Source organism: Ranitomeya variabilis, chromosome 7, assembly GCF_051348905.1.
Source record: "Ranitomeya variabilis isolate aRanVar5 chromosome 7, aRanVar5.hap1, whole genome shotgun sequence".
NCBI lineage: Eukaryota > Metazoa > Chordata > Amphibia > Anura > Dendrobatidae > Ranitomeya > Ranitomeya variabilis.
In genome coordinates this window covers 176993595-177019226 of record NC_135238.1, presented here as the reverse complement: position 1 = coordinate 177019226, position 25632 = coordinate 176993595, and the positions used below count along the sequence as shown (strand labels likewise).

The following is a 25632-nucleotide window of genomic DNA, read 5'->3' as shown; positions in this document are numbered from 1 at the left end:
GCATGGGTTGTGTTATATACTACATGGCCAGTGTTATAAACTGAATGGGTGGTGTTATATACTACGTGGCTGTGCTGTATACTACGTGGGCTGTGTGATATACTGCGTGGGCTGTGTTATATAACGCGTGGCTGCTATATACTACATGGGCAGTGTTATATACTGCATGGCCTGTGTGATATACTATGTGCCCTGTGTTATATACTGCATGGCCTGTGTTATATACTATGTCGCCTGTGTTATATACTGCGTGGCTGATATATACTGCGTGGGATGTGTTATATAGTACGTGGGCTGTGTTATATACTGTTTGGCCTGTGTTATATACTACGTGGCCACTGTTATATACTGCGTGGCCTGTATTAACGCATCGGGCATTCTACAGTATGTATGTATATAGCAGCCACATAGTATATAGCACAGGCCACGTACTATTTGCTATATACTACATGGCTCCTATATACTACGTAGCCTGTGCTATATACTATGTGGCTGCTATATACATACATACATACATACATACTCTAGAATACCCGATGCGTTAGAATCGGGCCACCATCTAGTTTCTTCATATGAGACTATCAGGGATGACTTTTTACCTCCTGCTTGCCTTTGCCCTTTTTTCCTTTGGATTTATCTTTTTCTTTCTTCCCTTTCTTCTTCTTCTCCTTTTTTCCCTTTTCCTTCTTCTTTTTATCTTTGGCTTCTTCTTTAGCTGCTAGCTCTGCAGCAACCTAAAACAAAAGGAAAAATTGAGAGACAGGCCAAACAAAACCAGTCATTTTTATTTTAGATTGCAACATTCATTCAGCGCTTGTCCAACAATTTACTGAGGTGAGTGGTGTTGTTGTATCTTTTTTTTTACCAATACATTGGGGAGAAGTCCAGGACAATTAGGGGTGGTGGAGGAGAACAATGATGGGATGGTGGAGAGGACAATGATGGATGTTGGTGAGAACAATGATGGGGGTGGGGCGGAGAACAGTGATGGAGGTGGGGGAGATGACAATGATGGAGCTGAGGGATCTCAACCATGGAGGTGGGGGTGAGGATAATGATGGAGGTGGGGGAGAGAATAATGATGGATGTGGGAGAGAGAGCAATTATGGATGTAGTAGAGAGGACAATGATGAAGGTGCGGGAGAGGACAATGATGGAGGTGGGGAAGAGGACAATGATGGAGGTGGGGGAGAGGACAATGATGGCGATAGGGAGAGGACAATGATGGAGGTGGGAGAGAGGACAATGAGGGTGGGTGGGGAGAGGACAATAACAATAAGGGGGTGGGGAAGAGGACAATGACGGATGGGGAGAGGACAATGAGGGGGTGGGGGAGAGGACAATGCGGGGGTGTGGGATTGGAATGGGAGTAAGGGGGAATTATGAACAGGGGAAGAGGATGTTAGATATGGATGTAAAATGAATTGCGTGGTGGAGAGGCTGCTAAGTGTCCTCCCCATCTCCCAATTCATTATGACACTATCAGGGACTTAAAATATATTGGGGAGAGGAGGCAGTATGGTGGATAGGACACTTTCTAATGAATTGAAAGGTGGGAGAAGATGCTGTCAGGGACCTGTAATTAATTGGGAGGTGGTGGAGGATATTAAGTACCTGATAATGTCTTCTCCCATCCTCATATTCATTATGATGCTATCAAGTACTGATAATGAATGAGGGGAGACACAAGACAGGGACTAAGGCTATGTGCACACATTCAGAATTTACAGAACAAAATGTTTTGGCAGGAAGAACACTGCATAAAATACATTTTTGCCATGTTTTTTTTACAAGCATTTGTTGCACATTTTCCCCCACTCTTTAGTATGGGATCTCATTCATGTTGCTTGTACTGTAAAACCTGGCATATTTTTTGTTTGTACATAACCTTACAGTTAATTGGGGAGAGTCACAGAGACTAAATAATTTATATTATTGGGCGGCAGAGTGCTGCTTATCACTTTATATTTTGATTAGTGCGTGACTAAGGGTACCGTCACACAGTGCAATTTTGATCGCTACGACGGTACGATTCGTGACGTTCTAGCGATATCGTTACGATATCGCAGTGTCTGACACGCAGCAGCAATCAGGGACCCTGCTGAGAATCGTACGTCGTAGCAGATCGTTTGGAACTTTCTTTCGTCGCTTGATCACCCGCTGACATCGCTGGATCGTTGTGTGTGACAGCGATCCAGCGATGCGTTCGCTGGTAACCAGGGTAAACATCGGGTAACTAAGCGCAGGGCCGCGCTTAGTAACCCGATGTTTACCGTGGTTACCAGCGTAAAAGTAAAAAAAAACAAACCGTACATGCTCACCATCTGATGTCCGTCAGGTCCCTTGCCGTCCGCTTCCCGCTCTGACTGTCTGCCGGCCGGAAAGTGAGAGCAGATCACAGCGGTGACGTCACCGCTGCACTCTGCTCTCACTGTACGGCCGGATCTGTCAGAGCAGGAAGCGGACGGCAAGGGACCGGGCGGACATCAGATGATGAGCATGTACGGTTTGTTTTTTTTAACTTTTACGCTGGTAACCACGGTAAACATCGGGTTACTAAGCGCGGCCCTGCGCTTAGTTACCCGATGTTTACCCTGGTTACCCGGGGACTTCGGCATCGCTCCAGCGCCGTGATTGCAACGTGTGACCGCAGTCTACGACGCTGGAGCGATAATCATACGATCGCTGCGACGTCACGGATCGTGCCGTCGTAGCGATCAAAATTGCACTGTGTGACGGTACCCTAACAGTATATTAATGGTGGGTACATATCTGTAGACAGGAGCACAGTGCAAGGACCTTATTATTTTTATGGCTGTTTTACCTAGATGCAATGGTGACACAACTGTATATCCCAAGTAATGGGTGCAGATAATAGAGTTGAGATATCTGATTCGATTCAGATTTTTAGGAATTGCAGAATTCAGTGACTTTGGGCAATATGCGAATTACTATAGATGGCCTCCACTATTTTACACATTGCAGAAGGTTACTTTAGCCACAGAGGAATCACGTAATGTGTATGGATGGCTTTCCCATAATGCCTTTCAGATATCACATCCCATGGTATAGCACAGCCAATCAGGAGGGACTATCATAGCCTGCATAAAAGCAGTAGAAGGAATTTTTGTAGTGAATCTGGATAGTGAGCGGACGTCACAGCTCAGCAATAGAGATAAAGAGAGAAAACCACAAAAAAATAATAAACTGAACAGACAGTGCATGATAGCACAGAGGTGAATAAGTATAGTGTGTGATGAATAGAGTATAATATAGATTTATTTGATAGGAGTCACTGTGTAAGTGAGACTGGGCCACGGAGAGTTACATTATTATTATTATTATTATTATTATTATTTATTATTATCGCGCCAATTGTTCCATGGTGCTTTATATGTGAAAAGGGGTATACATAAAGAAAACAAAACAAAAAACGAGTAATCTTAAACAATACAAGTCATGACTGGTACAGGAGGAGAGAGGACCCTGCCCGCGAAGGCTCACAATCTACAAGGGATGGGTGAGGATACAGTAGGTGAGGATAGAGCTGATCGTGCAGTGGTTTGGTCGATCTGTGGTTACTGCAGGTTGTAGGCTTGTGGGAAGAGGTGGGTCTTCAGGTTCTTTTTGAAGGTTTCGATGATAGGTGAGAGTCTGATATGTTGTGGTAGAGGGTTCCAGAGTAGGGGGGAAGCGCGGGAGAAATCTTGTATGCGATTGTGTGAAGAGGAGATAAGAGAGGAGTAGAGAAGGAGATCTTGTGAGGATCGGAGGTTGCGTGCAGGAAAGTACCAGGAGACGAGGTCACAGATGTATGGAGGAGACAGGTTGTGGATGGATTTGTATGTCATGGTTAGGCTATTGAAATTGAGTCTTTGTGTAATGGGGAGCCAGTGCAAGGATTGACAGAGGGGAGAGGCCTGGGGAATAGCGGTAATGGTGGTTATAGTGCTGCTGCAATTCAATCACACATACACCTGATGTGGGGGCAATTGGAGGTATTGCAGTGCTTTTGATTTGTGGTGAATTGATTGGCCTCGGTGGCCTCATGTCGTATACCGCTGAGATTAGTGAGTGGTTGCAGCGGTCACATAAGTTATGCAGTTTGCGACCGCAGCAGTCAGGTAACCAATAGACCAGCATGGAGGAACGGGGACATTGCTCTGGAACAGCGGGATTATACAAGTGAAAGTGAGTATACATTTTTTTTACTTATGGTAGTTTATGTGTATTAATGGGTGCGGCAGAATTTTTTGGACTTGGTAAAGCTCTTGAAGGCAAAGGCTTTAAATAACATAACAATAACAATCATCAATATAACACTTTTCCAAGGCCTGCACATGTTCATTTAATATTCCTTGTTATTTAATATAGTACATTACTGTATTATTATGTGATAATAGTTTCAGTTTTTACCCCACCCTTGGCATTTTAGTGCCTTGTGTCCAGATTTTCTGAGTTGGAACATGCATGCTGCAAAGTTTTAGACTTTGGCAGAAGGTAAAATCTTATTTCTGCTCAGGCTGTAGGCGATTCTTCTTTCTGTGCTGCCACTGTTACTTTCACATCCTCCAGACTGTCAAGAAAGACTATATTGACAGCAGGACACAGACAGGTTGTTATTAGCGTGCTGGTTAACATGGGTGTTTTGGAACATGATAGACCTTTTTATTGGCCTTGAGAACTGACATATGACATCTGCCAGAATTTTTACAATTTATTTAATAAAGATATCAAAATCTGGAAAGAATCTGAATTTTCCTTGAAAGCTCTTGGCTTTATATGAACGGACCCTGATCTAGTAGCAAGATCTTGACTGGACTTGGTAGACTAAGGCCCCGCTCTCCAGGGGTATTCGGTGTCATGTGCTAACATTTAATACTTGTTATCGCTCCAGGGATCAAAGGCAGGAGCCAAAGTACAAAGCTTCGGCAGAAGCAGGGCACTAACATGCACAGGGGAGATTAGGATCCTGTTCCACCAGGCTGCAGATCCAGTGACAGGGATAAAAGTAAAAAAAAAAAGGAATGGCAGCAGCAGTCGGAGAGATGAAAATGTTACATTACGTCTGGCTTCATTTTCAATCTTTTATTGTTCGGAGATACAAAGTGACAGCTGACAGCTGGGCTAAGGCGAAAGGCATCATTCTCTTATGAACAGACTTTTGTCCCTGACCGGTGCCTCCTCCAGCCTTGAACTGATGGAAGAATATCTGAATTAGTGGCCAAGACACAATTACTGGACATATAAGATGTCAGGATATTTAGTTGTGATACCTCTTCTGGAGTCTTCTGAGCAAAGATCGCCTTCGATCCACCATCATCTTCATCTGGGAAATCAGGGAATTTTCCGGTGGCATGCCTATAAAAATTAAACATTTTGAGTACATGTACATTTACATTGCTGGTGTACATTCCCTTAGGCTAGGTTCACATTGCGTTAGGGCAATCCGTTTAGTGTTAGCGCTAGCGGATTGCGCTAACGCAATGTATTTGTAGGGGCCGCGTTTAGGGGTCGCGCTAACGTCCCTGCTCTTGCAGATCCCCGATCTGCGAGAGCGGGGAAGGGACCTCGGGCGCGCCGCGGACGCTGCAAGCAGCGTCCGAGGCGCGCTACAAAAGAACGGCACATCGCTAGCGCGAGCCGAAAAAGGCACGCGCTAGCGATGCGCTGCAGGCGAAATTTACATTGCTGTCAATGGGTGTGCTAACGGACCCGTTGCACAGCATTAATTGCGACATTTTCGCCGTGCAACGCTGTCCGTTAGCGACCACCCACTAACGCAATGTGAACCTAGCCTTACTGTTGGGGTTCCTCAAGGATCAGTCCTAGGCCCCCTCCTCTTCTCTTTGTATACTGCCCCTATTGGACAAACAATCAGTAGATTTGGTTTCCAGTACCATCTCTATGCTGACAACACCCAATTATACACCTCTTCTCCTGTTATCACGCCTACCTTTTTAGAAAACCCCAGTGATTGTCTTACCGCTGTCTCTAACATCATGTCCTCCCTCTATCTGAAACTGAACCTGTCAAAAACTGAACTCCTCGTGTTCTCTCCCTCTACTAACCTACCTTTGCCTGACATTGCCATCTCCGTGTGCGGTTCCACCATTACTCCAAAGCAACATGCCCGCTGCCTTGGGGTCATCCTTGATTCTGAGCTTTCATTCATCCCCCACATCCGATCACTGGCTCGCTCTTCTTATCTGCATCTCAAAAACATTTCTAGAATTCGCCCCTTTTCTTACTTTCGACTCTGCAAAAACTCTTACTGTCTCACTTATTCATTCTCGTCTGGACTATTGTAACTTTCTACTAATCGGCCTCCCTCTTACCAAACTCTCCCCGCTCCAATCTGTCCTGAATGCTGCTGCCAGAATCATATTCCTCACCAACCGTTACACCGATGCCTCTACCTTGTGCCAGTCATTACATTGGCTACCCATCCACTCCAGAATCCAGTACAAAACTACTACCCTCATCCACAAAGCACTCCATGGCTCAGCACCACCCTACATCTCCTCTCTGGTCTCAGTCTACCACCCTACCCGTGCCCTCCGCTCCGCTAATGACCTCAGGTTAGCATCCTCAATAATCAGAACCTCCCACTCCCGTCTCCAAGACTTTACACGTGCTGCGCCGATTCTTTGGAATGCACTACCCAAGTTAATATGATTAATCCCCAATCCCCACAGTTTTAAGCGTGCCCTAAAAACTCATTTGTTCAGACTGGCCTACCGCCTCAATGCATTAACCTAACCATCCCTGTGTAGCCTATTAAAAAAAACAAAAAAAATAAAAAATAATCAGGTTCCTCTCATCATGTTCTCATACACTTTATGCAGTTAATAGCCCTCTGTGTCTGTACTGCTACATACTTAGGCAGTTAACTGGTTCATGCAGCTTTACATGAACACCCGAGCCTTACACTATGGCTGGTCCAAATAACTAAAGCAATTGTTACCATCCACCTCTCGTGTCTCCCCTTTTCCTCATAGTTTGTAAGCTTGCGAGCAGGGCCCTCATTTCTACTGGTATCTGTTTTGAACTGTGATTTCTGTTATGCTGTAATGTCTATTGTCTGTACAAGTCCCCTCTATAACACTGGTCAACAGCATTTTTGGTGCCAAAGATATTTCATCGAATTTAGGGTATTTTTGGGGTGCTGATTCTGAATATGTCATCAGTTTTGCCAGATTGGCTCAAGTTTGTGAGATTTTTGGTATCTTATTTATAGCACTTGTTGGTAAATGCGACGCATCATCTCATTAATTTCTTTGGATTAGTACTTGAACTGAGCAGTTCTCAATATAGTTTTGTGTTAATTAGTGTTCTAAAAGTTTGTTCATAGCTTGATTTTTGCACTAACTTTATGTTGTTGTCTGTTTTCCAATGAAAAGCATGAACTCATCAAGAAGAAGTTGTCTTAACGATCCAGACTCATTCTGTTACATTTGTGGTGAATACACACTGCCAAAACATAGAAGAAACATAACAGACTTCGTAAAAAAAGTGTATTTTGCCTATTTTGAGGTTATGCTTGGGGACCAAGACAAGTTTTGGGCACCACACATTGTGTGCAAAGCATGTATCGAATTATTACGAAAATGGAGCAAAGGACAAAGAAAAAGCTTCAAATTTGGTGTTCCAATGGTGTGGAGAGAGCCAAAAAATCATCATGATGACTGTTATTTATGGTAAACACAGGTACAGGCACATCTTCACAATGAGGGACAGGCCTTCTTGCAGATTCCATGTTACTCCCATTTTCGTTTCTTATGCTTATTGAATCCTGGCACTTGCACTGCACAGAAATAACAGTCATCATGATGATTTTTTGGCTCTCTCCACACCATTGGAACACCAAATTTGAAGCTTTTTCTTTGTCCTTTGCTCCATTTTTGTAATAATTCGATACATGCTTTGCACATTATGTGTGGTGCCCAAAACTTGTCTTGGTCCCCAAGCATAACCCCAAAATAGGCAAAATACACTTTTTTTATGAAGTCTGTTATGTTTCTTCTATGTTTTGGCAGTGTGTATTCACCACAAATGTAACAGAATGAGTCTGGATCGTTAAGACAACTTCTTCTTGATGAGTTCATGCTTTTCACTGGAAAACAGACAACAACATAAAGTTAGTGCAAAAATCAAGCTATGAACAAACTTTTAGAACACTAATTAACACAAAACTATATTGAGAACTGCTCAGTTCAAGTACTAATCCAAAGAAATTAATGAGATGATGCGTCGCATTTACCAACAAGTGCTATAAATAAGATACCAAAAATGTCAAAAACTTGAGCCAATCTGGCAAAACTGATAGCATATTCAGAATCAGCACCCCAAAAATACCCCAAATTCATTAAAATATTTTGGACACCAGAAAAAAAAAATTTTTTTGTTGACCTGTGTAATTTGTAAAGCGCTGCGGAATATGTTGGCGCTATATAAATAAAAATTATTATTATTATCATTATTATTATTATTGATTCTAACAGCCCTTCAGCTAATCAGCAATGTCCAGAGATGTTCACCATATCTCTTCCTTTTCCAAGAACTAATTGTACGTATATATATATATATATATATATATATATATATATATTTTACAATTTACATATGTGCAAATAATATTTGTATAGTTGACGCATTCTGATGTGCAGATAATTTCACACGTTGCGCATTTACATGGAATTCTGCAACAGCAGATCTGCAAAATAATAATAAAGATCTTACTGCTGTGCATTTGGAAAAAGAAAAACAAAGATACCCTCCTGTTTGGTTGTTTCTCCAGTTACAGCACATTTCGGCCTTGTGTGCCGGCACTCTGTCCCACGACTATTACAGCCTCTGGTTGGCTGTAGTTGTGAAATGGGCAAGAAAACTTTTTCAGGAAGCCATGATGCGCAGAGACCGGCATATAAACCCTGCTGGGACCAGAGAACACAGAAATCTCTGGCGGAGGTATCTTCTGTCTGTTTTTTTAATTTACAGTCGTGGCCAAAAGTTTTGAGACTGACACAAATTTTGGGTTTCACATGGTTCGCTGCTTCAGTGTTTTTAGATCTTTGAGTCAGATATTCCTATGGTTACTGAAGTACATTTATCAGCATTTCATCTATTTTTAAACTTTTATTAATAAATACGATGAGTTTATGCAATAAAGGATTGGCCACAGGTTCTCAATGGGATTAGATTGGGGAGTTTCCTGGTCATGCACCCAAAATTTCAATGTTTTGTTCACCGAGCCACTTAGGTATCGCTTGCTTTGTGACATGGGACTTCATCATGCTGGACAAAGTATTGTTCATCATCAGCAAATTTCTCCTTGATCAACGGGGAAACGTTAGATGACATTCTTTATTCATGGCAGTGCTCTTAGGCAAAACTGTGCGTGAGCCCCCTGACCTGGAAAAAAAAACAATGTCACACATGAATGGTCTCAGGATTCTCTAATGTTAGCATGACACGGGGCTCATGGCAGTTCTCACCATTTCTTCTCTGGATAATCATTCTTCTAAATGTCCCGAATAGGGTTGAGCGACTTTCATTTTTTTAAGATCGAGTAGGGTTTTGGGAAACCCGATTTTGTCCAGAGTCGAGTCGAGTGCAGTCGGCCGATTATCGCTAAAAGTCGGGGATCGACCGAAACACGAAACCCAATGCAAGTCAATGGGGAAGCATAGTCGGCAGTGAGTGGAGGCCAGGAAAACACCTACAGTGCCCATTTTAATGCCAAAAACATCCATTCTTGTTTCTGAAGCTTGCCAATCTTAATTAACTGTATAATAATAGTTGGGCATAGGGAATTGGGGGAAAGTTGTGGGGGGAGTAGGGCTGGCTCAAGTTTTTCGTGGGCCCAGGAAATGCGGACTACGTCACGGCGGTGTTGCAGGGAAAGGTAAGTATTTAAAAGTTGCAAGTGCTGTGATCCTGAGCAAGCAGGGGGGGCCCACTCGTTCGCATTGCCACTGGCACAGGGCCCCTCAAAGTACGGCGGTGTGTTTGCATGGCGGGGGCGCCTCCCACCAGCAGCGACACTTTTGCGTACTCTGAGGGGCCCTGTGCCAGTGACGTCGCCAACGAGTATGCCCCCCCACCTGATGAAGGAACCTGCACTTTCATCTGCACCTTCCTCTTTGTCCCTGTGTAAGGTGGTATAACATGCGGGAAGGGGAACCTTACTTTCAGCAGGGACAGATTCTGGCTGTGTAGAGTACAAGGGGAATGTAGTGGTCTAGGTCAATGTACCAGCAGACTCATTTAGCAGTGGCTGGGCAATGGGCAGGATGAGGAGGAAACAGATATAGGGCCAAAGAATAAAGTAGGCTACATGCAGTTCAAAATTGGTAACAGGACTAAACAGGCGGCATTGCTTTGTTCAGTGGAGTAGCAAACCCAAGAGCAGCAGACACTGTTTCAAGGGCCTAACCACACTAGTAGGCCAAATGCAGTTTAATATCTGATAGTATAGGGCGAAAGCCAGAATGTGGAAGCTCAGCTTTGTTCAGTTGAGGACAACACCAGGGAGGGGCAGACACCTTTAGTAGGCCGGAAAAGCCTATTGCATTTTTTAAAATGGTAATTTGGAGCAGAAGGTTGAAGCTCAGCTTTATTTAGTTGAGGGCAACACCAGGGAGGGGCAGAAGCCGTTAGTAGGCCCTAACCACCATTTTTTTTTTTTTTAAAACCACTTAATGAGAGCCGGAAGGTTGAAGCTCAGCTTTATTTAGTTGAGGACAACACCAGGGAGGGGCAGAAGCCGTTAGTAGGCCCTAACCACCATTTTTTTTTTAAAACCACATAATGAGAGCCGGAAGGTTGAAGCTCAGCTTTATTTAGTTGAGGACAACACCAGGGAGGGGCAGAAGCCGTTAGTAGGCCCTAACCACCATTTTTTTTTTTAAACCACATAATGAGAGCCGGAAGGTTGAAGCTCAGCTTTATTTAGTTGAGGACAACACCAGGGAGGGGCAGAAGCCGTTAGTAGGCCCTAACCACCATTTTTTTTTTTAAAACCACATAATGAGAGCCGGAAGGTTGAAGCTCAGCTTTATTTAGTTGAGGACAACACCAGGGAGGGGCAGAAGCCGTTAGTAGGCCCTAACCACCATTTTTTTTTTTAAAACCACATAATGAGAGCCGGAAGGTTGAAGCTCAGCTTTATTTAGTTGAGGACAACACCAGGGAGGGGCAGAAGCCGTTAGTAGGCCCTAACCACCATTTTTTTTTTAAAACCACTTAATGAGAGCCGGAAGGTTGAAGCTCAGCTTTATTTAGTTGAGGACAACACCAGGGAGGGGCAGAAGCCGTTAGTAGGCCCTAACCACCATTTTTTTTTTAAAACCACTTAATGAGAGCCGGAAGGTTGAAGCTCAGCTTTATTTAGTTGAGGACAACACCAGGGAGGGGCAGAAGCCGTTAGTAGGCCCTAACCACCATTTTTTTTTTAAAACCACTTAATGAGAGCCGGAAGGTTGAAGCTCAGCTTTATTTAGTTGAGGACAACACCAGGGAGGGGCAGAAGCCGTTAGTAGGCCCTAACCACCATTTTTTTTTTAAAACCACTTAATGAGAGCCGGAAGGTTGAAGCTCAGCTTTATTTAGTTGAGGACAACACCAGGGAGGGGCAGAAGCCGTTAGTAGGCCCTAACCACCATTTTTTTTTTAAAACCACTTAATGAGAGCCGGAAGGTTGAAGCTCAGCTTTATTTAGTTGAGGACAACACCAGGGAGGGGCAGAAGCCGTTAGTAGGCCCTAACCACCATTTTTTTTTTAAAACCACTTAATGAGAGCCGGAAGGTTGAAGCTCAGCTTTATTTAGTTGAGGACAACACCAGGCAGGGGCACACAGACAGACTCCTTTAGTAGGCCTGAAAAGCCTATTGCATTTTTCAAAATGGTAATTTGGAGCAGAAGGTTGAAGCTCAGCTTTATTTAGTTGAGGGCAACACCAGGGAGGGGCAGAAGCCGTTAGTAGGCCCTAACCAAAGTTGAAGGCCAAATGCAGTTTAATTTCTGATACTATAGGCCGAAAGCCAGAAGGTGGAAGTTCCGATTTAGAGAGTGGAGGACAATTTGAATTAGGGACTGCAGACAGACTTAGTAGGCTGTCCCCTGTGGACCATGCATCCACCACATTAACCCATTGCGCCGTAATGGACACGTAATCTTCCGTGGCCATGCCTACAGGTCCATGCGTCTGTTGTCAGGTGCACCTTTGTACTCACAGATTGCCAGAGTGCATGGACAATGCGGTCTTCTACATGCTGGTGGAGGGTTGGGATGGCTTTTCTCGCAAAAGAAGTGTCGACTGGTTAGCTTGTAGCGTGGTACAGCGTAGTCCATCATGGCCTTATTAATAGTAAATAAAATATATAACTAGGCTCTATGAACTTTTAAATAGGTTCCAGGGGTACACGGGCAGCATTGGTGTGGTCAGTGGAGGAGTATTGCAAGTAGGGGCTGCAGACAGGCTATCAAAGGCCTAAAATAACAAACAGTAGGCAGTCATGGCAGTTTTACATCGGTTACATGGATACACAGGCAGGCACTCCAGGCAGCATTGTGCTCAGTGGAGGAGTATTGCAAGTAGGGGCCGCAGACAGGCTATCAAAGGCCTAAAATAACAAACAGTAGGCAGTCATGGCAGTTTTACATCGGTTACATGGATACACGGGCAGGCAGCTTGGTGGTGAGTGGAGGAGTATTTAAAGTATGGACCGCAGACAGGCTTCGAAGGCCTAACACAATAAAATGGGCTGGCTGTAGGCACTTTAAAATTGGTTCCAGGGGTACACGGGCAGCAGTGGTCTGGTCAGTGGAGGCCTAGTGGAAGGAGGGACCGCAGACAGGCTTCGAAGGCCTAACACAATAAAATGGGCTGGCTGTAGGCACTTTAAAATTGGTTCCAGGGGTACACGGGCAGCAGTGGTCTGGTCAGTGGAGGACTAGTGGAAGGAGGGAGCGCAGAAAGGCTTCAAAGGCCTAACACAATAAAATGGGCTGGCTGTAGGCACTTTAAAATTGGTTCCAGGGGTACACGGGCAGCAGTGGTCTGGTCAGTGGAGGACTAGTGGAAGGAGGGAGCGCAGAAAGGCTTCAAAGGCCTAACATAACAAACAATAGGCTCATGGCAGTTTTACAGCGGTTACATGGATACACGGGCAGGCAGCTTGGTGGTGGTGAGTGGAGGAGTATTTAAAGTAGGGACCGCAGACAGGCTATCAAAGGCCTAACATAAAAAAACAATAGGCTCATGGCAGTTTCACAGCGGTTACATGGATACACGGGCAGGCAGCTTGGTGGTGGTGAGTGGAGGAGTATTTAAAGTAGGGACCGCAGACAGGCTATCAAAGGCCTAACATAACAAACAATAGGCTCATGGCAGTTTTACAGCGGTTACATGGATACACGGGCAGGCAGCTTGGTGGTGAGTGGAGGAGTATTTAAAGTATGGACCGCAGACAGGCTTCGAAGGCCTAACACAATAAAATGGGCTGGCTGTAGGCACTTTAAAATTGGTTCCAGGGGTACACGGGCAGCAGTGGTCTGGTCAGTGGAGGCCTAGTGGAAGGAGGGACCGCAGACAGGCTTCGAAGGCCTAACACAATAAAATGGGCTGGCTGTAGGCACTTTAAAATTGGTTCCAGGGGTACACGGGCAGCAGTGGTCTGGTCAGTGGAGGCCTAGTGGAAGTATGGACCGCAGACAGGCTTCGAAGGCCTAACACAATAAAATGGGCTGGCTGTAGGCACTTTAAAATTGGTTCCAGGGGTACACGGGCAGCAGTGGTCTGGTCAGTGGAGGACTAGTGGAAGGAGGGAGCGCAGAAAGGCTTCAAAGGCCTAACATAACAAACAATAGGCTCATGGCAGTTTTACAGCGGTTACATGGATACACGGGCAGGCAGCTTGGTGGTGGTGAGTGGAGGAGTATTTAAAGTAGGGACCGCAGACAGGCTATCAAAGGCCTAACATAACAAACAATAGGCTCATGGCAGTTTTACAGCGGTTACATGGATACACGGGCAGGCAGCTTGGTGGTGAGTGGAGGAGTATTTAAAGTATGGACCGCAGACAGGCTTCGAAGGCCTAACACAATAAAATGGGCTGGCTGTAGGCACTTTAAAATTGGTTCCAGGGGTACACGGGCAGCAGTGGTCTGGTCAGTGGAGGCCTAGTGGAAGGAGGGACCGCAGACAGGCTTCGAAGGCCTAACACAATAAAATGGGCTGGCTGTAGGCACTTTAAAATTGGTTCCAGGGGTACACGGGCAGCAGTGGTCTGGTCAGTGGAGGCCTAGTGGAAGTATGGACCGCAGACAGGCTTCGAAGGCCTAACACAATAAAATGGGCTGGCTGTAGGCACTTTAAAATTGGTTCCAGGGGTACACGGGCAGCAGTGGTCTGGTCAGTGGAGGACTAGTGGAAGGAGGGAGCGCAGAAAGGCTTCAAAGGCCTAACATAACAAACAATAGGCTCATGGCAGTTTTACAGCGGTTACATGGATACACGGGCAGGCAGCTTGGTGGTGGTGAGTGGAGGAGTATTTAAAGTAGGGACCGCAGACAGGCTATCAAAGGCCTAACATAACAAACAATAGGCTCATGGCAGTTTTACAGCGGTTACATGGATACACGGGCAGGCAGCTTGGTGGTGAGTGGAGGAGTATTTAAAGTATGGACCGCAGACAGGCTTCGAAGGCCTAACACAATAAAATGGGCTGGCTGTAGGCACTTTAAAATTGGTTCCAGGGGTACACGGGCAGCAGTGGTCTGGTCAGTGGAGGCCTAGTGGAAGGAGGGACCGCAGACAGGCTTCGAAGGCCTAACACAATAAAATGGGCTGGCTGTAGGCACTTTAAAATTGGTTCCAGGGGTACACGGGCAGCAGTGGTCTGGTCAGTGGAGGCCTAGTGGAAGTATGGACCGCAGACAGGCTTCGAAGGCCTAACACAATAAAATGGGCTGGCTGTAGGCACTTTAAAATTGGTTCCAGGGGTACACGGGCAGCAGTGGTCTGGTCAGTGGAGGCCTAGTGGAAGTATGGACCGCAGACAGGCTTCGAAGGCCTAACACAATAAAATGGGCTGGCTGTAGGCACTTTAAAATTGGTTCCAGGGGTACACGGGCAGCAGTGGTCTGGTCAGTGGAGGACTAGTGGAAGGAGGGAGCGCAGAAAGGCTTCAAAGGCCTAACATAACAAACAATAGGCTCATGGCAGTTTTACAGCGGTTACATGGATACACGGGCAGGCAGCTTGGTGGTGGTGAGTGGAGGAGTATTTAAAGTAGGGACCGCAGACAGGCTATCAAAGGCCTAACATAAAAAAACAATAGGCTCATGGCAGTTTCACAGCGGTTACATGGATACACGGGCAGGCAGCTTGGTGGTGGTGAGTGGAGGAGTATTTAAAGTAGGGACCGCAGACAGGCTATCAAAGGCCTAACATAACAAACAATAGGCTCATGGCAGTTTTACAGCGGTTACATGGATACACGGGCAGGCAGCTTGGTGGTGAGTGGAGGAGTATTTAAAGTATGGACCGCAGACAGGCTTCGAAGGCCTAACACAATAAAATGGGCTGGCTGTAGGCACTTTAAAATTGGTTCCAGGGGTACACGGGCAGCAGTGGTCTGGTCAGTGGAGGCCTAGTGGAAGGAGGGACCGCAGACAGGCTTCGAAGGCCTAACACAATAAAATGGGCTGGCTGTAGGCACTTTAAAATTGGTTCCAGGGGTACACGGGCAGCAGTGGTCTGGTCAGTGGAGGACTAGTGGAAGGAGGGAGCGCAGAAAGGCTTCAAAGGCCTAAAATAACAAACAATAGGCTCATGGCAGTTTTACAGCGGTTACATGGATACACGGGCAGGCAGCTTGGTGGTCAGTGGAGGAGTAGGGACCGCAGACAGGCTATCAAAGGCCTAAAATAACAAACAATAGGCTCATGGCAGTTTTACAGCGGTTACATGGATACACGGGCAGGCAGCTTGGTGCTGAGTGGAGGAGTAGTGCAAGGAGTGTCTGTCCCAGTACTCCCAAAATATAAATAGATGTTAATGTCTCGCAAAACAACCAAAACAAAAAAAAAGATGGCATACTTAGGTACAGGGGTGGGCTCATCTGCTGTGTTTCTGACATAGTAATTTGGCAGTAACTATTTAATGGTGCCAATATAGGACACAGACACAGACTACTTTAAGTTGCATCATAGATGTCTACAAATTTGTATTGTCAGTGCCAGACATTGAATGATGTCAGCGAATAGACTAAAGATTGGTGGAGCTGTGCGACATAATTTTGCACGTAGTAGAGCCCAGTTTGAGCTGGGGTAGGGGGGAACTCTCTTGAGGCCGGCGGGACCGCCCCAGGGCCACTCATGTTACAACGGTGTGTCTGACGTTGGGTGCGCACCACCACCGCCAGAGACACTACATTGTACTATGAGGGACCCAGTAGCAATGCCGTCAACCAAAAGCGAGCACACCCACCTCTTCAGACAAACAGCAGTCTCACGGGTGCTTGCGCCAAGTCGCGATACCACGGCCCCGTGTGGGGAGTTTGGCCATTTAGGGAGGTGTAAACATGTCGTATGCTGTACAATCTGCAGCAGCAAATTAGACATTAGAAAAGTAATTCACAGGCAAGAGCTTTTCATAGGAAAGCTAGGTGTCGGCCGGGCAAGGTGGGGCAAAAGATTTTGAAATCCAGTTGTGGTTCATTTTAATGAATGTTAGATCGTCAACATTTTGGGTAGCCAGACGAGTCCTTTTTTCGGTTAATATTGACCCTGCAGCACTGAATACTCTTTCTGATAGGACACTTGCTGCCGGGCAAGCAAGCTCCTGCAATGCATATTCTGCCAATTCTGGCCAGGTGTCTAATTTGGAGGCCCAGTAATCAAATGGGAATGACGGTTGAGGGAGAACATCGATAAGGGATGAAAAATAGTTAGTAACCATACTGGACAAATGTTGTCTCCTGTCACTTTCAATTGATGCAGCAGTACCTGTCCTGTCTGCGGTCATAGCAAAATCACTCCACAACCTGGTCAGAAAACCCCTCTGTCCAACGCCACTTCTGATGTGTGCACCCCTAACACTCCTAGTCTGCTGCCCCCTGGAGCTCGTGTGAGAACGATCACGTGCGCTGTGTGCTGGGAATGCCTGAAGCAAACGGTCAACAAGAGTTGATTGTTTGGTTGCTAATATTAGTTCCAAGTTCTCATGTGGCATAATATTTTGCAATTTGCCTTTATAGCGTGGATCAAGGAGGCAGGCCAACCAGTAATCGTCATCGTTCATCATTTTCGTAATGCGTGTGTCCCTTTTTAGGATACGTAAGGCATAATCCGCCATGTGGGCCAAAGTTCCAGTTGTCAAATCTCCGGTTGTGATTGGTTGAGGGGCAGTTGCAGGCAAATCTACGTCACTTGTGTCCCTCAAAAAACCAGAACCCGGCCGTGACACGCAACCAATTTCCTGTGCCCCCGTGAAAGTTTCCGCATTAAAAATATACTCATCCCCATCATCCTCCTCGTCCTCCACCTCCTCTTCGCCCGCTACCTCGTCCTGTACACTGCCCTGACCAGACAATGGCTGACTGTCATCAAGGCTTCCCTCTTCCTCTGGTGCAGACGCCTGCTCCTTTATGTGCGTCAAACTTTGCATCAGCAGACGCATTAGGGGGATGCTCATGCTTATTACGGCGTTGTCTGCACTAACCAGCCGTGTGCATTCCTCAAAACACTGAAGGACTTGACACATGTCTTGTATCTTCGACCACTGCACACCTGACAACTCCATGTCTGCCATCCTACTGCCTGCCCGTGTATCCTCCCACAAATAAATAACAGCACGCCTCTGTTCGCACAGTCTCTGAAGCATGTGCAGTGTTGAGTTCCACCTTGTTGCAACGTCTATGATTAGGCGATGCTGGGGAAGGTTCAAAGACCGCTGATAGGTCTGCATACGGCTGGCGTGTACAGGCGAACGTCGGATATGTGAGCAAAGTGCACGCACTTTGAGGAGCAGGTCGGAGAACCCAGGATAAGTTTTCAATAAGCACTGCACCACCAGGTTTAAGGTGTGAGCCAGGCAAGGAATGTGTTTCAGTTGGGAAAGGGAGATGGCAGCCATGAAATTCCTTCCGTTATCACTCACTACCTTGCCTGCCTCAAGATCTACTGTGCCCAGCCACGACTGCGTTTCTTGTTGCAAGAACTCGGACAGAACTTCCGCGGTGTGTCTGTTGTCGCCCAAACACTTCATAGCCAATACAGCCTGCTGACGCTTGGCAGTAGCTGGCCCATAATGGGACAACTGGTGTGCAACAGTGTCATCTGCCGATGGAGTGGTTGGCCGACTGCGTTCTGTGGAAGAGCTGTAGCTTCTGCAGGAGGACGAGGAGGAGGAGGAGGGGGTGCGAACGCCTACAGCCAACTGTTTCCTAGACCGTGGGCTAGGCACAACTGTCCCTAAATTGATGTCGCCTGTGGACCCTGCATCCACCACATTCACCCAGTGTGCCGTGATGGACACATAACGTCCCTGGCCATGCCTACTGGTCCATGCATCTGTAGTCAGGTGCACCTTTGTACTCACAGATTGCCTGAGTGCATGGACGATGCGCTGTTTAACATGCTGGTGCAGGGCTGGGATGGCTTTTCTGGAAAAAAAGTGTCGACTGGGTAGCTCGTATCGTGGTTCAGCGTACTCCATCAGGGCTTTGAAAGCTTCGCTTTCAACTAACCGGTAGGGCATCATCTCTAACGAGATTAGTCTAGCTATGTGGGCGTTAAAACCCTGTGTACGCGGATGCGAGGATAAGTACTTCCTTTTTCTAACCAGAGTCTCATGTAGGGTGAGCTGGACTGGAGAGCTGTAGATCGTGGAACTTTCGGGTGTGCCGGTGGACATGGCAGACTGAGAGACGGTTGGAGACGGTATTGTTTCCGCCGGTGCCCTACATGCAATATTTCCTCCTACAAAACTGGTGATTCCCTGACCCTGACTGCTTTTGGCTGGCAAAGAAACCTGCACAGATACTGCCGGTGGTGCGGAAAATGGTGGCCTTACAGTGACGGAAGGGATGTTGCGTTGCTGACTAGCTTCATTGGCCGAGGGTGCTACAACCTTGAGGGACGTTTGGTAGTTAGTCCAGGCTTGAGAATGCATGGTGGTTAAGTGTCTATGCATGCAACTAGTATTTAGACTTTTCAGATTCTGACCTCTGCTTAAGCTAGTTGAACATTTTTGACAGATGACTTTGCGCTGATCAGTTGGATGTTGTTTAAAAAAATGCCAGACTGCACTCTTCCTAGACTCTGATCCCTTTTCAGGGATTGCAGACTGAGCTTTAACCGGATGGCAACGCTGTGCTCCAACAGGTTTTGGCTTTGACACGCGTTTTGGTCCAGATACGGGCCCGGCAGATGGAACCTGTTGCGATGTTGATGCCTGCTGCGGCCCCTCCTCCACCTCCGCTTCTGAACTACTGCCGCCTGCACCCTGTTCCCCCAATGGCTGCCAATCGGGGTCAATAACTGGGTCATCTATTACCTCCTCTTCGAGCTCGTGTGCAACTTCGTCTGTGTCACTGTGTCGGTCGGTGGTATAGCGTTCGTGGCGGGGCAACATAGTCTCATCAGGGTCTGATTGTGGATCTGTACCCTGAGAGGGCAATGTGGTGGTCTGAGTCAAAGGAGCAGCATAGTACTCTGGCTGTGGCTGTGCATCAGTGCACTCCATGTCAGAATATACTTGTAATGGGCATGGCCTGTTAAATGTTTCACTTTCTAAGCCAGGGACGGTATGTGTAAAGAGCTCCATGGAGTGACCCGTTGTGTCGCCTGCTGCATCCTTCTCTCTTGTTGTAGTTTTTGCTGAGGAGGACAAGGAAGCGACTTGTCCCTGACCGTGAACATCCACAAGCGACGCGCTGCTTTTACATTTACCAGTTTCGGAAGAGGAGGCAAAAGAGCTAGAGGCTGAGTCTGCAATGTAAGCCAAAACTTGCTGTTGCTGCTCCGCCTTTAAAAGCGGTTTTCCTACTCCCAGAAAAGAGAGCGTTCGAGGCCTTGTGTAGCCTGACGACGAAACTGGCTCCACAGCTCCAGACTTAGGTGGAATATTTTTATCCCCACGACCACCTGATGCTCCACTACCACTACCATCATTACCAGCTGACAATGAACGCCCACGACGACCTCTTGCACCAGACTTCCTCATTGTTTTAAAATCTTAACCAAAGTAACTTTATTTGTTGCTATCAAACAACTTACACGGTGAGCTATAACTTCAGTATGATTTCAATATCCCTTAACAGGTTGGTGAGACCACAAGGAAAATCAGGCACAATGTTACACACTCTGTTTTCTGTGGCACAAAATCACAGAGATGACACACACGCAGGACTGTCACTCAAGCACTAATGTCAATATTAATCTCCCACCTAATTTATTTATTTTTTTTTCTCAGGGAGACTTTAGAAACCAAATAATATTAAAAAAAAAAAAAAAAAAAAAGGCTTTCTATGGCCCACAATTAGAGAGAGAGAGGTGGCACAACCAGGAGTCAAGACTGGCGCACAAGCTGAAAGGGCAATATTACTCTCCCACTGTTTTTTATGTTTTTTTTGTTTTTTTCAGGGAGACTTTAGAAACCAAATAATATTAAAAAAACCAAAAAAAAAAAAGGCTTTCTATGGCCCACTGAATGAGAGGGAGAGAGGTGGCACACCCAGGAGTCAAGACTGGCACACAAGCTGAAAGGGCAATATTACTCTCCCACTGTTTTTTTATGTATTTTTTGTTTTTTCAGGGAGACTTTAGAAACCCAATAATATTTAAAAAAAAAAATAAATAGGCTTTCTATGGCCCACTGAATGAGAGGGAGAGAGGTGACACACCCAGGAGTCAAGACTGGCACACAAGCTGAAAGGGCAATATTATTCTCCCACTGTTTTTTTAGGTTTTTTTTTTTTTTTCAGGGAGAATTAGAAACCAAATAATATTAAAAAAAAAAAAAAAATAGGCTTTCTATGGCCCACTGAATGAAAGGGAGAGAGGTGGCACACCCAGGAGTCAAGACTGGCACACAAGCTGAAAGGGCAATATTACTCTCCCACTGTTTTTTTATGTATTTTTTGTTTTTTCAGGGAGACTTTAGAAACCCAATAATATTTTAAAAAAAAATAAATAGGCTTTCTATGGCCCACTGAATGAGAGGGAGAGAGGTGGCACACCCAGGAGTCAAGACTGGCACACAAGCTGAAAGGGCAATATTACTCTCCCACTGTTTTTTTAGGTTTTTTTTTTTTTTTCAGGGAGAATTAGAAACCAAATAATATTAAAAAAAAAAAAAAAATAGGCTTTCTATGGCCCACTGAATGAAAGGGAGAGAGGTGGCACACCCAGGAGTCAAGACTGGCACACAAGCTGAAAGGGCAATATTACTCTCCCACTGTTTTTTTATGTATTTTTTGTTTTTTCAGGGAGACTTTAGAAACCCAATAATATTTAAAAAAAAAAATAAATAGGCTTTCTATGGCCCACTGAATGAGAGGGAGAGAGGTGACACACCCAGGAGTCAAGACTGGCACACAAGCTGAAAGGGCAATATTACTCTCCCACTGTTTTTTTAGGTTTTTTTTTTTTTTTCAGGGAGAATTAGAAACCAAATAATATTAAAAAAAAAAAAAAAATAGGCTTTCTATGGCCCACTGAATGAAAGGGAGAGAGGTGGCACACCCAGGAGTCAAGACTGGCACACAAGCTGAAAGGGCAATATTACTCTCCCACTGTTTTTTTATGTATTTTTTGTTTTTTCAGGGAGACTTTAGAAACCCAATAATATTTAAAAAAAAAAATAAATAGGCTTTCTATGGCCCACTGAATGAGAGGGAGAGAGGTGGCACACCCAGGAGTCAAGACTGGCACACAAGCTGAAAGGGCAATATTACTCTCCCACTGTTTTTTTAGGTTTTTTTTTTTTTTTCAGGGAGAATTAGAAACCAAATAATATTAAAAAAAAAAAAAAAATAGGCTTTCTATGGCCCACTGAATGAAAGGGAGAGAGGTGGCACACCCAGGAGTCAAGACTGGCACACAAGCTGAAAGGGCAATATTACTCTCCCACTGTTTTTTTATGTATTTTTTGTTTTTTCAGGGAGACTTTAGAAACCCAATAATATTTAAAAAAAAAAATAAATAGGCTTTCTATGGCCCACTGAATGAGAGGGAGAGAGGTGGCACACCCAGGAGTCAAGACTGGCACACAAGCTGAAAGGGCAATATTACTCTCCCACTGTTTTTTTAGGTTTTTTTTTTTTTTTCAGGGAGAATTAGAAACCAAATAATATTAAAAAAAAAAAAAATAGGCTTTCTATGGCCCACTGAATGAAAGGGAGAGAGGTGGCACACCCAGGAGTCAAGACTGGCACACAAGCTGAAAGGGCAATATTACTCTCCCACTGTTTTTTTATGTATTTTTTGTTTTTTCAGGGAGACTTTAGAAACCCAATAATATTTAAAAAAAAAAATAAATAGGCTTTCTATGGCCCACTGAATGAGAGGGAGAGAGGTGGCACACCCAGGAGTCAAGACTGGCACACAAGCTGAAAGGGCAATATTACTCTCCCACTGTTTTTTTATGTATTTTTTGTTTTTTCAGGGAGACTTTAGAAACCCAATAATATTTAAAAAAAAAAATAAATAGGCTTTCTATGGCCCACTGAATGAGAGGGAGAGAGGTGGCACACCCAGGAGTCAAGACTGGCACACAAGCTGAAAGGGCAATATTACTCTCCCACTGTTTTTTTAGGTTTTTTTTTTTTTTTCAGGGAGAATTAGAAACCAAATAATATTAAAAAAAAAAAAAAAATAGGCTTTCTATGGCCCACTGAATGAAAGGGAGAGAGGTGGCACACCCAGGAGTCAAGACTGGCACACAAGCTGAAAGGGCAATATTACTCTCCCACTGTTTTTTTATGTATTTTTTGTTTTTTTCAGGGAGACTTTAGAAACCCAATAATATTTAAAAAAAAAAATAAATAGGCTTTCTATGGCCCACTGAATGAGAGGGAGAGAGGTGGCACACCCAGGAGTCAAGACTGGCACACAAGCTGAAAGGGCAATATTACTCTCCCACTGTTTTTTTAGGTTTTTTTTTTTTTTCAGGGAGACTTTTGAAACCAAATAATATTAAAAAAAAAAAAAAAAAAAAATATAGGCTTGCTATAGCCCACTGAATGAGAGATAGCGCACACACAGCAGTGGCACACAAGCCCTGACTGAGGCCAATATTTTTCTCCCACTGATTGATGTAGTGTTTCTGTGTTGAGGTAGATTTTAGAACACAAATCACGGAAAAAATAAATAGGCTTTCTATGGCCCACTCAGTGAGAGATGGCACACACAGGGATGGCACTGTAGCAGAAATGCCAATCTTAATCTCCCACAAAAAAAAAACAAAAAAAAAAAAAAAACTGTCCTACAATTACTATCTCCCTGCAGTAATGTAAGCCAGGTATGGCAGGCAGCAATAGGAGTGGACTGATGCACAAATTAAATAAAAAGTGTGGACAAACAAAAAAGATAGCTGTGCAGAAAGGAAGGAACAAGAGGATATGTGCTTTGAAAAAAGCAGTTGGTTTCCACAGTGGCGTACACACAGCAATACAGCTATCACGGAGCCTTCTAGGGCAGCCCAATGAGCTACAGCGCTGAGGGGAAAAAAAAAAAAAAATAGCTTCCACTGTTCCTGCACACCGAAGGTGGTGTTGGACAGTGGAAATCGCTGCAGCACAAGCGGTTTGGTGGTTAGTGGACCCTGCCTAACGCTCTCCCTGCTTCTGATGAAGCGGCAGCAACCTGTCCCTAAGCTCAGATCAGCAGCAGTAAGATGGCGGTCGGCGGGAACGCCCCTTTATAGCCCCTGTGACGCCGCAGACAGCAAGCCAATCACTGCAATGCCCTTCTCTAAGATGGTGGGGACCAGGATCTATGTCATCACGCTGCCCACACTCTGCGTTCACCTTCATTGGCTGAGAAATGGCGCTTTTCGCGTCATTGAAACGCGACTTTGGCGCGAAAGTCGCGTACCGCATGGCCGACAAGCACAGGGGTCGGATCGGGTTTCATGAGACGCCGACTTAGCCAAAAGTCGGCGACTTTTGAAAATGATCGACCCGTTTCGCTCAACCCTAGTCCCGAACATTCAAAAGGGGGCCTCATCAGAGAGAATAACTTTGCAGGAAGTACATGGATTGAAGTGCAGAGGACTGAGTAAAGTAGTTATTTTCTCTGTTGAAGCCCCCTTCAGACCATTTGGGTCAATGATGGAAACTTTCTGAAAACCAAAATTTATGTTAGTCTCAAAACTTTTGGCCATAAGTGTAAACTGTATTTTATTATATTTAGTCTTTACATATTTTACCGCAGGCTCAAAGTCAACTGCTAAGAAACGCCAGTGTGTTGCATATTTATTGTAGCTTTTATTCACCTATTCTTGTCTAAGGAGAAAAACAATCCACAAAATGAGTCAATTTCTGGCTTGAAAGTAAAAGCAACGAATGGATGTGGTTACAAAGATCACAATTACATTGTGAGGACAGTGTTCAGTTGCGGATTTTCTGTCCGAATCTGATAATTATACGTCGCTGATTTATAGGCAGAGCTATATCTCTTCCTGCAGTTGCGGACTGCTTTCATATGAAACTCCTTTTCCTGTGCCACCCAATGGTTGACAAATAAGGGTTCCTGTCTACTGAAAAAGATGTTCTTCAGCAGCTGTAATTTGTGTTATGCTCTGTCCACATTTTTTTGTGCATACATTCAGTATATCTTTCAAAAATGCTCCTCGCACATATGACAATATGACAGTCATGTATTCATAAGAACCCTATATGAAGAAATACGGCAATCAAAAGTGTCTTTTTGGCAGGCTCTGGGACAGTATCTTTTCTGGTAAATGCTTTTTCCACTGTTTTTCATAATTTCTAACTACTATATGATACATCAATATGATTAATTTCCAGCTACTTAGATAAACGAATATTTACATACCAATTACTCTTTTAAGTATTAATTAGGATGCACTTGTTTTGGGTGAAAAATGAGACAATTTCGTTGGAAAGCTAAAAGTCATATTCAACAGAACAGAATAATAGATGCTGCTTTAAAACACTGAATATATCACCCAATTAACACATTTATAGGTGTAATTAAAAGAAATGACAAAATAACGGTTTATTTTCTAGAAAGAAGTTGTGTAATAGTCATATATAAGAAAATGCTTACTCTCTGTAGCAATGACAATGAAAGAGTTGTGGCCTAACCAGTGGAGGAGTTACTCTGAGTAATCAATTACTTTGAACTCTTAATTTTCTATCCTTCTGTAAATGAAACCTGGAATCTTATTGGTTGCCATGTGCATCTACTACAATTCTCACATGCACTAATTATGATAAATCTTCCCCATTGTGCATTTAATTTTGCCCAAATTCTGGTTACTCACATTCCTGAACATTAAAATTGCAACAAAAAGAAAGAAAAGTCGTTGAGTTATGGAAATCACAGGATAGATATTCTAATTTTTTTTTAATGATGCAAAAATGAAAAATAAATAT

The 25632-nt window shown here is 44.7% G+C and overlaps 1 protein-coding gene across 3 annotated transcripts in view; it reads right to left on the bottom strand.

Annotated features, from left to right (window-relative positions):
- DRC11 (dynein regulatory complex subunit 11) overlaps window positions 1-25632 on the bottom strand; it is a 237768-nt gene that overhangs the window by 58786 nt on the left and 153350 nt on the right. For all 3 annotated transcript variants that reach the window (XM_077272350.1, XM_077272351.1, XM_077272349.1), the window contains 2 exons: window positions 5277-5361; window positions 600-734 (listed from right to left, as the gene is read on the bottom strand). In XM_077272350.1, the coding sequence (XP_077128465.1) occupies window positions 600-734; window positions 5277-5361 (220 nt within the window). The remainder of the gene's footprint in view (window positions 1-599; window positions 735-5276; window positions 5362-25632) is intronic.